The sequence below is a fragment of the Galeopterus variegatus genome, unplaced genomic scaffold (assembly GCF_000696425.1).
Source record: "Galeopterus variegatus unplaced genomic scaffold, G_variegatus-3.0.2 Scaffold155, whole genome shotgun sequence".
NCBI lineage: Eukaryota > Metazoa > Chordata > Mammalia > Dermoptera > Cynocephalidae > Galeopterus > Galeopterus variegatus.
In genome coordinates this window covers 822566-834268 of record NW_007726266.1, presented here as the reverse complement: position 1 = coordinate 834268, position 11703 = coordinate 822566, and the positions used below count along the sequence as shown (strand labels likewise).

The window sequence follows — 11703 nt, the reverse complement described above, 5'->3', positions numbered from 1 at the left end:
GGACTTCGTGCGGGACATGCCGTGGCTGGCGCTGCCCTACAAGGACAAGCACAGGAAGGTGAGCCGCGCGGGCCTCGTCGGCGCCCCGGCTTCGGTGCGCAGCCCGCGCGCTCCCGGGAGCCCGGTCCTCGCTGCGCCCACCCCGCTGTCCCCCTGCCCGCCTTCTCCGTCTTTGCACGCGCCTCCCTCCTGCCCCTCTCTGCGCCTGCACTCCCATCCCAGGACCCCGCCGGGTTGGGGCTCCCGCCGCAACTCCGAGCCGGTGCCAGGCTGCGCCCGCGCTGGCAAGTTTGACACCCCGTGGCCCCCCGGACTCCGGCTCGTGTCCTGAAGAGTGGAGAGCCCTCCATCCCCACGTGCTGGGGGCCTCGCGTAGGAGGAGGCTGTGCTCGGGGGTCTCGACGCCGTGAGCCCCTCCGCCCCCACCAGCGGTGCCGGGAGGGGCCCCTCCTTCTCCCCTCGGCCACTCGGTTCCCCGCGGATACCTGTAGCGGGTGGGGGAGGGCGCCAGCCCCCTACCCATAATGCCCAAACCAGGAAGTTTCCTTTCTTTCCGAGAGAATCTGCTTTCCCGAAGCCATCCTCCCCCTGTGACCAGGGACCTGGGGGCCGAGTCCGGGGTCAGGCCGTCCCCCGTCCTGGGGAGGCGGCCGGTGACCGTGGCTTTGGGCGAGAAGGGAGCTCAGTCCTCTCTCCTTCTCTGTCCTCTAGTCCCCGTGCTGAATTGGTGGACACCGGGGAGCTTTTCATTGTGTGACTGTCCAGCTTTCCTCCCCAGAAGCCTCCCAGGCACATGAATAGCCTGTCCTTGCAGATCCCTCAGTTTCTTGGTGGGTCCCTATTGTTTTGGCGTCCTTCGAATTAAATGCTGAACGGATTCCATAGGTGCGGATTGACTGGAAGAACGAGGAGTTGGGGAAATTTGTACTTTGCTGTCAACTTCTCCTTCCTCCCAATTTGTTGCTGAAATTAATTTGGGTTTCTGAGTGTACCTGTTGGATGAAGATGTCTGCTTCAATAAAACAAATCGGGGACATTTCATAATGAATGGAAGCAGCAAAAGTTTTGGAGTGCTCTTGCTTGATTCGTGTGTCTGTTGCAACGCGTGACTCCAGTCCCTTCTCTTTCGGAGGAGAATCTCAGTTTGTAGAGTGGACAGGGGAAGGGCTATTCTGGGTGTTTAGGTTCCTCCAGGGAGGATAGGATGGTAACACATGCCATGTGTTTCTTTTATGTGTGCAGAGCCTTGTTGAGAAGGATGATTTACATTTAGTGAGAGCAAAAGGCTTATTACTGTGACCCCAAATGTCTTGAGGAAATCATCCATCCTAAAGCAGTGTAAGGTACAGACGTGAGATTTAAAGTATGAAATACAGCTTAACAAATACAGTTTGTAAATTTAACATTGGAAAAACATGGGTTCACTAACCACACAGAGGCAAGACTTGGCATTTTAAACACTTTTTAGTTTTTTTCTCCCCATATTTGATTTATATGCTTGATGGGGTATGAATATGCATGGCCAGTACTTTTTGCTTCAAAATGTGTGAATCCTTTGTTTCCCTTGGTGGTTGTTTTTATGATTCTTTTGGGGAGAAATAATGTTCAGAAAGTGATTTACCAAAAAATATTTTCATTCTTACGGCAAGTTTTGGTTATAGACCAAAGTCTGTTTAAAATAATGTCTTTATTGGGCAATACAAATGATTTCTAGCTTTTGGAAATGTACAATGATGGTAAAATGTTACAGACCTAAGGCCTATTGTGTTTTGGGGTTTTTTTACAGAAGGGGAAAAAAAATTACTGAGTTGTAAAAATATGTAGCAAATGGATATGTTTTGCAAACGCTTAAAGCTTTTTCGGAAAAAGGAGTGTATTTGATATGACATAGGCCGTGCTTGGTTCTGTATACCCTGGCCAATCTCTTTGCATGAAAAAAAGTGTCCTGTGGCCCTAGCCTGGACCTGCTAGTTCCCCCAGGATGAGAGTCTGGATGACACAGGGCAGATTCTCACTTGAAAATACAGTTCAGAAAGCTGGACATGCCTGAACCATGGTGACGTTAGCATTTTTAAGATTTATTTTTTGCTAAGAGTTTTTTCTGTCTCACATCTCGTAGTTCACTTTGTTCTCTAAAACCTGTTCAGTTTTCAAGGAGGTCGTTTCTGCCCCTCAATGCTCTGGAATAGGAAACTCAAGATCTGATCCCAGAAACATTCTTATTGGTGGTGATATATACCAGGTGAAAAGACTCCAGCTGTGTTTCTTATGGAAAAAACATACTCTTGGAAATTACGAAAGCTGTGTACTCACTTTGAAAGGAATTATTACCCCACCACACCCCCACCTTGAAACCAAAGAGATGTAGAAAAAAATTCATTTTCTGTACCTTTGAGTTTTTGTCTCTCTTGTTTGAAATGGGGTGTGTAGAAGTCTGTGAGCTTGTGATGCTAATTTTACCATAAGAACGGGGAACGGTCCAGGGCACCTCCAGTCCAGGGTGCTGGATGGGTAAGCACTTAACTTCTTGTGGATGGACTCTGCCCGTGTTGTTTCACCAACTATAAAAATAGCTTTAAAGAAGGAAATTTTGTTTTACACTGAAGGGAAACTGAAGTCCCAGATTACTATTTTTTTTAAGTTCTCATTAACATTTGTTCTTTAAAACCGTTCCTGTAGTTCTTCCCACTGGGATAACAAAGGGTATGGTTCTAATTAGTTATTGGCTGGCATTTCTCTAAAGAAAATTGAAAAATTATGGTGGGGAAAGAAAATGCTGTGTGGTATTTCTCTTTTTCTTCTTTTATTAATTTCTCCTTTATATAGTAAGAAAGTCTGGAGATGACCATATATGTTAAGCTTGTGTTTTGGCTGGCTCCCTTCACCTTGATTGGAGCTCTGAGAAAACACCAAATAAAAGGATTCCAGCATCTTTTTTAAAAAAATTCTTTACAGAAGGTTGTGCTGTTTCTGCTTGTTTTAGTGGTACGTACAGAAGTAATTAAAACTTCATTTTTTGGCTTCTAAAACACACACATTACTATATAGCTGTATAGAAATTGTAATTAGATGATAATAGAACTTTGAGTGCATTTATAAGAGCAATTTTGTCAGGAAACCTATAATCCTGAAGTTAAGGCAGTTAGACTTGTTTTAATAAGTAGGTTGGTAGATGTTTTTCAGATTTCTGAAGAGAGAGAATGTGATGAATAGTTGGATAGTGGTGAAGATTTGGATTTTGGGGATTTGGTCTATCCCTTTAGATGAGCTACTCTGTTGTCAGAATTGGAGAGTCTGGCTCCGGGATCCACTTCAGCACCATAGAAGTAAGCACAGGACTCAGCCTTGCCTGGGTTGGGTGCCTGATGGAAAACATTTGGTCATGTGGGTGCCCTGACATCAAAGGGTGCAGACCACTGCCCTCCTTCTGGACAGATTTGTTAGGCTCTGGCTTGGGCCCAGAACTTCCTTTGTGACCAAAAGGGGAAAAGAGTTGGGGAGGGAGAGCATCAGAGTCAGGGGGCTCTGGTCCAGCACCCCTGGTCTACCTGCTCCAGCCAGGGGAAGCGGATCCATCCTCCAGCTGCCCTATGGGTTGCTTGCTCTGTGTGGTTCTTTCGGTTCAGACTAAATCAGAAGCTTGGCCTGGAATCCCTTTGGCTCTTTGGGTGGAGCAAGATTTGGTACCAACCCAGTCTTAACAGCTCCATCTCTCCCAACTCTTTCTCAAATCTAAATACTGTAGCCAGTAAGAGAATCATTTCTGTGACACTGACAGATCACCATGTCTTTTCTTCTTATTCATTTTCAAGCTGGTAAAAGATGGCAAAAAGCTTTGAAAATTAGTGTTTTTCTGCCTTCCTCATAAAGAGCCTGGACCAGCCAGGACAGGCTTCCACTGGCGACTGTGCTTCCAGGACTTGGGTCAGTCTAATAAAAGGCATCATTCATTTAAAGTAATGAGAACAATATTCCTTGAGAGGCTTTTTCCTTGTTCCATTATTTGTAATGTGTTTTTAAATCTCATTTTTCTTCTCTGCATAATGAAGCATCTAGTATAGTTAGTGTAGTAGCTAAAAATAGAGATTCTTTTGTCATTCTGCTTGAGTTCAGATCCTGGTTCTGCCATTTATTAGCTGTGTGTCCTTGTACCAAATACTCTACATATCTGTACCACAGGTTCCCCCTCTGTAAAATGGAGATGATAATGGTATCTGCCTTATGGGATCGTTGTAAAGACTACATGAGATAATGTACGTGTGCTTGGCACATAGTAGGCGCTCAGTAAATGCTAACTATTATTATTTGTGAATAAATTATCATAAAATTTAGTAATTTGTATCACAGCTTCAGCGTTTGGAATGTATCACATTGCAGAATTGTAAAACTGTTTGAAGTGTGTTTTTTTTAAGCTTTTCAGACCAAAGCATACTAGGGCATACGGTGAAAGAGTTGAAAAAATTGCCCTATAAGATTATAATTGAGGAAAAAGGCCTAGAAGAATGAAACAAGAAGCAAATGAATATAGAATAATATAATACTGTTCCTTAAAGTTCTGGGATATTACTGATATTTACTGAGCTCTGTATTTATATTTGCCAGTGAAACTTGAGACTGCTGATCAAGGAAGCCTAGGCATGATAAAGGGTAACACATTAAAGGTGATCAGGCGCCCTTCTTGAGAGAAATGATGTACTTGGTGTTCATTTTGTGGTTTGTCAAAGCTATTAGGTGTGTCTCCAGCTGACCCCGGCTGCTCAGATCAGGGCAGCCTGGAGGGTGAAGGATTGCGGCTCTTTCACAAGGGAAATGGATGGTGCTGGTCTCGGAGCAGGAGAAACCCCACCCCCTGCCATGGGCCCGCCTCCCTTCCCAGCTCTGGAATGCTGTAGGATAGGTTTGCTCAGACATGTAGCCATCTTCCAGTTAGCAGCTCAGGCCTGACTGACTAAGCTGTTCATAGTTCTTGCTAATTGATTTGTCTTCTGATATGGATTGGAATGTGAACCAGAGCACAGAGGAAAGCAGTGGTTTTTGAGGTTAGGGTCATTGATTTAATTCTGCCTGTTTTTTTTTTTTTTTTTTTTTTTTTTTTTTTTTTTTTTTTTTTTTTTTTTTTTTTTTTTTTTTTTTTTTTTTTTTTTTTTTTTTTTTTTTTTTTTTTTTTTTTTTTTTTTTTTTTTTTTTTTTTTTTTTTTTTTTTTTTTTTTTTTTATTCCTACTCTCTTTCTATCACTTCCTTCTAGGGGGAGACCTTGTCTTAATATCTGCACAGAATTGAGAAATGAGGCTTTGTGTTGTATACAGCTGGGGTGGGGGATGAACAGGTCTCTCGGGGGTTTTTCTTTCTGACAGGGCTTGGCTTTCAGGGCTCCAGCTAGCTCCACACTGAACTGGATGGGGCTCCTGACTGCCTGATTTCGTTTCAGGGGAGCGCATAGGCTTGGCAGAGGATGTTTTCTTTTTTCATGATCTGAATTCCCAGCGGTGCATGGTGTTAACCACCAGGTTGCTTCATTTTCTGTATTTCATTAATTTACCATTATGCTTATTCAAAGGCACTCAAAGAAAATGGCTATGAATTAGGAATGTTTGGGGGAATCCTGACTTTCACGAAGCTTTTGCATACTGTTGTTTTGTATCTTGCTGTTATTTTCAAAGTAAATAAGAGTTCTTGAGTCCCAGGAGCCACCTTTGGTTGTCCTCCACCCCTCATATCCAGAAGTCACAGAGTCTTTCTGCTTTGACATCCTTCAAGTCTGGCTGTCTCTCCATTCCTGCTCTGTCTCTCCATTCCTGCCATCACTGCTTGCGTTCAGGTTTCTTCTGGACGCTGCCTACCAACAGTCTGCTTGTGCGGCTCCCTGCTTCTAATCGTGATCCCCTGAGATGTTTCTCCAAATCAGAGCTTCTCAAATTGTCTAGTTAAGAATCTTTTTTTTTCTTTTTAATTTGCAATCAGTTACACAATGATATGTGATCCCACTACACATGATTTGTATGTAGCTTGAGTCACATGTGATTCTCCACATGAGTTGACAACATACAAACTGGTCTCTGTCCTATTCAATAAGATGAACCCATTGATCACAAGCTGGGATGGTGCTGTTATGTGGAGCTGCTGTAAGTGCTTCTGGTGCCTGCTTTCCATTTCTGTACTTACCTTGTCGTGGACCAGTGACAATCCACTCATGGGCAGCACTGGTCCTCAGACCTTTCCTTGAGCAAGACTGCTTTAGACTGTGTCCAGAATGGAATCACAAATTCAGAAACACAAATGTGATCATGTCATTCTCCTGCTTGAGACTTCTTCAGTAGTTCTTTGTAGCCTTTGCAGTCATGTCCCAAATCTAGAGTACAGTCCCCGACTTTTCTCCAGCCTGGTCTTTCACCTGTGCTTGCTACTGAACTTGACTCTACAAGATGTGCATTTCTATATGTGCAGTGTTCTCTCTCTTGTCCCACCTGGCTGGATTTGGAACTTCTAAATGCAGCCTTGGTGTTCCTGTGTCTTTTCCCCATAGGTGGGACACTTCTGTGAGCTTCTGTAGATCCTGTGCACAGAGTTTTGAAATTTTGTTTTTGTCTTTTTCATTAGACTGTAAGCTCCTTGAGGACACAAACCAACCAAAGAGAGAGGAAGGCGATCAGTGTTGAGGTGCTGAGAAATTGGATAATATTACAGGAAGCAGGCATGTGACTTTTAGCCTGGTAACTTGATCTTATGATTGGTAATTGATCATGTGAGTTGAAATGTGCACTTTCACTGTTACGCAGCTTGATTTTAGCATTTAATGTTAGAGTTGGGCCTTAATTGAACTGTGTTAATTGCATATCCTCTGCACAGTTTCTGGGTGTTTTTGTTTTTGTTTCTTAATGAGCATTTTAAAGAACACTTAAATGAGCAAATGGATGTCCCAGCTGGGAGAGCCCCAGCAACTTGTGCAACTGCATTACCCTGTAATTCTGTGTTCAAAATAGGAAAAGCCTTGACTCTCCATTTTTGAAAGTCAGATATCCTAATCTGTTAATACCTGCAGACCTGTCATTCCATGCTCTTATATTTCATAAGTGGTTTGCATTTCTCTAGCACCTTTCTTCCAAGGAACTCAAAATGCATGCATGTTATGTCTTCCAGCAACTAGTAATCAGTGGATATTGAGCATTTTAACATTCCAAAGTATGTTAAAAGTCAGAGAATTGCAGCAATGAGAACTGATTATTAAACCAGGGTCACAGTGACTGAACTCCCTTAAATTCAACTCGGTCCTTTCTGTTCATGAAATTGCATCTTAAATGTTCACATCAAACATTCTCGATGGAAGAGGAGGGGGCTGAAAGTTCAACAAATGACATTCAGTATGATTCACTCTAGGCATGCAGAGAGCACTCTGAAATAAGACAGAGGTAGTTCAACTGCTTAAAACATTTGGAAGATGGAAGAGCCAGAACTTCTTTCCTGTTGCTGCCTTTCCGTGGTGGTGGTTTCTAAGGGCCTTTTTAATGATCTGGCTTTTTTTTTAGTTCAGTCAGTGAAGTGCCCAACTCCCCTTCATCCTATGCAAAGCCTGCAGGCTGCTTTAGTGCTTTTGTTCAGAGACAAAATTGAACTTCAGGTATCCTGCTGAGATCCTAGGACTAAATCAGTCCTCCCTTTTATGAGGTTTTTCAGAAACTGCTGTTCTAACTTGCAGTGAAATCTCAAACATGTGCTTTCTGCTTTATGACAAGGAAGAAGTCTAGTAATTGAAAGTTGCTCGAGTGCCGTTATTCTGGAGTGAAACCCTGTAATGGAAACTTTTGTTCTGTGGCATCTGTGATTAAAAGCAACGTAAATTTTCTGCTGCTTGCTGGTCATAACTCTCAGACCAGATATAACAATATATTTTTGTATGAACTACACATCAAAGAATCCTTTTTAAAAAACGGTTTAAGCTTAACTTTCAGCTTTCTCTTCTATCAAATCTGTCACCCACTCCCCACTCTTCATTGTATTATTTCAACATTGACACCAAGTACAGGTAAATTCAAGTAATATTTCTGCGGTTAGGGATGTTTTTATCTTGGATCGTTGTTGAATAGTTATAAAACAAGGTGTGGCAAGTTTTGCTATTCTAGGAATGGGGTTTTTTGCTTTGTTTTCTTCGGAGAATTTTATCCAGGTGCATCAGTTCTACAGTTTTTTATGTCTTTTTTGGTCAATATCCCTGGGATAAAAATCTGAATGGATTTAGTCTGTTTAAAATCAGAAGATGTTGCCTTTTTTCCCTTTAAACATGATCAGGTCAAGACAGTTTTCTTTTGATCGTTGTGGCTCACAGTACAGCTCCCTCATCTGTTACTCATTTTTCAGGGTTTGATGTGAAATATAAAGATTGGGTAGAACAACGTTCAACAGGGAAAAATCACAGTGTGACCCTGGGAGCTCTGAATGGGCGTGAATGTAAGCGTGAGTGCAGCATTTTTCCAGCTTTGAGCATGTTCTTGACTACAACTTTTAAAATCATTTATACCCATCAACCTTCAAAAATACTCCTTTATTCTTGTGATTGTCAAAGTTTAGGAGAAGAAAAAAAACCTCTATTATTATAAGTGAATATTTAAAATACGTTGCATAATAGATAAAGAAAGGACATAGATTCTGGATCTGGAATTCCTAGGTTTGAATCCTGTCTTTCACTTTCTAGCAGTGTGACTTTGGAGCAAGTTACATCATTTCTGTGTCTCTAGTTTCCTGGTCAGTAAAATGGTCAGATGATGGTACTGACCTCATAGAGTTGTTGTTAAGGAGTAAGTGAGTTAATATTCAAAAAGTGCTTACAAGGTGCTTGGCGCATAGTAAGTGCCATTTAAATGTTTACCCCAGCCTCTTGGGTATTTCATTCCACATTTTGTGGTTATTCAGATTATAGGAGAGAGGAATTTTCAGCCTTTTACTTCTTTGTACCCCTCCCCCATTGCAAAGCACCTAGTTCTTGGCATGTAGTGGTGGGTCACGTAACCTGATCCTAGTTTCTTACTAGGATGGCAGTAATTATTTGCCAGTTGTTGATTTGATAACATATCCATATCTTTGAATAGGGGTACAATTCTAGAACATCTCTGACTAATCAGATGCTCAGTTTTTCTGAATGGATTCTATATTCTCTTTGAGCTGGGGGAGGGTAGGGGAGAGACACTGGTCTGCATATTTCTTCTACCATTTATTTATTTTTAAACTTATTATTATGGAAAACTTTAAACATCACGCAGGTAGGGAAAACAGTACCGTGAATCCCCATGTACCCACCTGATACATCGTCATCACCGCATGGATACCCACTTCCCCCACCCCTCACTGGATTGTTTTAAAGACAGTTCCATATATCATATCATTTCCTTCATAAGTAACTCTTTTTTAAAAAAGTAACCACAATATCACATTGTACCTCAAAAATCCAGTAATTCATTAGTATTGGCAAAAAATCCAGTCAGGATTCAAATTTTTCTGTGTGTCTCATCTTTTTTTTTTTTTTCTGGCAGTTGGTTGGTTTGAATCCAGATAAGGTCTACACATCACATTTTGTAGCTATGTCTCTTGATTCTCTTTGAACCTATAGTTTTCCCTTCCCCCTTTTCCTTGCAATTTATTTGTCTTTGCCTTCCATTTAAACTTTCTCTGTCTCTGGATCTACCTCCTTGCCACGTTCCTGAACTTTCCTTCTCCGTATTTTCCCATTTATCACGGCCTGCAGAATATTGGTTCCAGGTTCAGAAGGGTGAAGTCCGGACATAGGTCACCTCATGACACTTTGCCTTCTCCATCTCTCCACTCTGCTTGTCTCTGTGCAGGCCCTGACCTCTGGCAGGCTGTTCCTCATAGTGGCTTGAGGGCCAACAACAGCTCTGGGATTGCTTCCCGTCCTCGCAGAACCCCAGCAGGAGGCCAGCTTGGTCACCCTACCATCCCAGAACTGGTCACCATTGCCAGAATGTGTAATACTCTGATTGGCCAAGCCTGAGTCACATCCATACCTGTGTGGCCAGGGGGTGGGGTCACAAACCACGTGGACTGAGGGCTGGCTTGGTTAGTTCATTTGGGAGAGTGTGGTGCTTGCTAGTAACACCAAGGTCACAGGTTCGGATCCCCATACTGGCCAGCTGCCAACCCACCCCCCCCAAAATGAAAAAAACAGGGGGACTGAGCATGGGGGTGGGGGCTCATCAAGGGAATGAGGGTGTCTTACAAGAGGGAGCGTGCCCAGCAGGTGGTCATCCAGTCTGTGCTGGGGCATTTGTAGTGACCACAACACATCATCTCCTGAGGAAGCTCATTCTGACTTCAGCCATCCCCTCCCAGGTGGCCACCTGGCCTTCAAAGAACTGCAGACAACTCTTCTCTCCCAAATGAAATATTCCCTCGGTCCTTGGCCTATTTCTCATATGATGTGGGTTCAAGCTTCCTCACCATCCTGGCCGTTCATGTCTGAGTCCTCTCCAGGTTTGCCTGGGACCTCTCTTAAAGAGTAACAGACTCCAGTGTGGTCTACCTCAGGCACACAGGGCAAGCTTATCACATCACCTGCTTTGTTCTAGATCTTATCTAGACTGATTTACCATAGCCTGAGATTGCATTAGCTTTCCTGACAATCACATCACACGGTGTGGACCCACTGAACTTTTTGTCAACCAAAGCTCCATTGTGTTTTTCACTAATCCTATACCTGAACAAACAAGAACAGAGTTCAAAATCTTCTGTCATTTTCAATAATCAGTTTATCTAAATTTGATCAGGTTTTTCCCATTCACTTGCAGAACTCACAGTCTATATAGATTTGATCAGTTTTTGCAGTCCATTGAGATCTTTTTTTATGCTGATGTGTTCATCCACAACAATCAGAGTCCTTCCAGACCTTTCTCCAGTCAGTTGCTAAAAATGTTGACTGGACTAAATCTGGGGAAGAAGTCCAGGCTGATAGTGGTTTGTTAGTTAGTTGTTTAACTAACTTCAAATCCAGCCAACTCCAAATCCGCCTAATTGTACGGGGGTACTTCAAAAAGTTCGTGTAAAGATTTGTGTTATCTTTTAATTCTATTTTTCCACTAACTTTTTGAAGTACCCTCGTTTAATTATTCAGCCTACACTTCTCCATTTGGTTAGTGTGTTTATCATCGGAGACCTTAACAGATAGCTTGCTCTAACTTCGATACTTACAGTTTCCGGTTCAAGGAAAGATAGTCTGAATTGACTTGTGTTTGGTGAATGCATTCTTGCTTCTAACCAATCAATTTTTTTCGTAAGTTTGTGTTTAATAACTATAATAAGCTGTAGGATCTGTTTAAAGGTTGATGCCAAGTTCACCAATCTACCGAATCTTCCCCTTTTTGCACTTTTGGAAATCGGTACTCCTTCCATCTGTTGGTTGCTGCTCATGAGATCATGAACAGTGGTTAGGTGACCTCAGGGCACATTCCTTCCCTCTGGGATCTAATTCATACCTTAAAGGAAGAGAGTTGCTGTATCAGCTGTGCATGTGTGGAGTATTGTATGTTTGTTTCCTGCAGAGGACCCCATAGGAATAGCTGTGTCCAGGTACCTGCTAGTCATTGTGTAGTTGAGAGCACCCTGTTTGTCCAGGAGGCCCAGATCTTGCACTTTCGGAAGACTGTGCAGCAATACCGACTGCTTTGTTCCCCCCCCCCCCCCCCCCCCCCCCCCCCCCC

At 42.7% G+C, this 11703-nt stretch overlaps 1 protein-coding gene across 1 annotated transcript in view; it reads left to right on the top strand.

Moving 5' to 3' along the window:
• Position 1: 1 nt before the first annotated feature.
• Positions 2-11703, top strand: part of NXN (nucleoredoxin) — a gene marked incomplete at its 5' end in the record, with an annotated part of 148863 nt that continues 137161 nt past the window's right edge. The window contains one exon of the mRNA XM_008593084.1: positions 2-58. Coding sequence (XP_008591306.1) covers positions 2-58 — 57 coding nt within the window. The remainder of the gene's footprint in view (positions 59-11703) is intronic.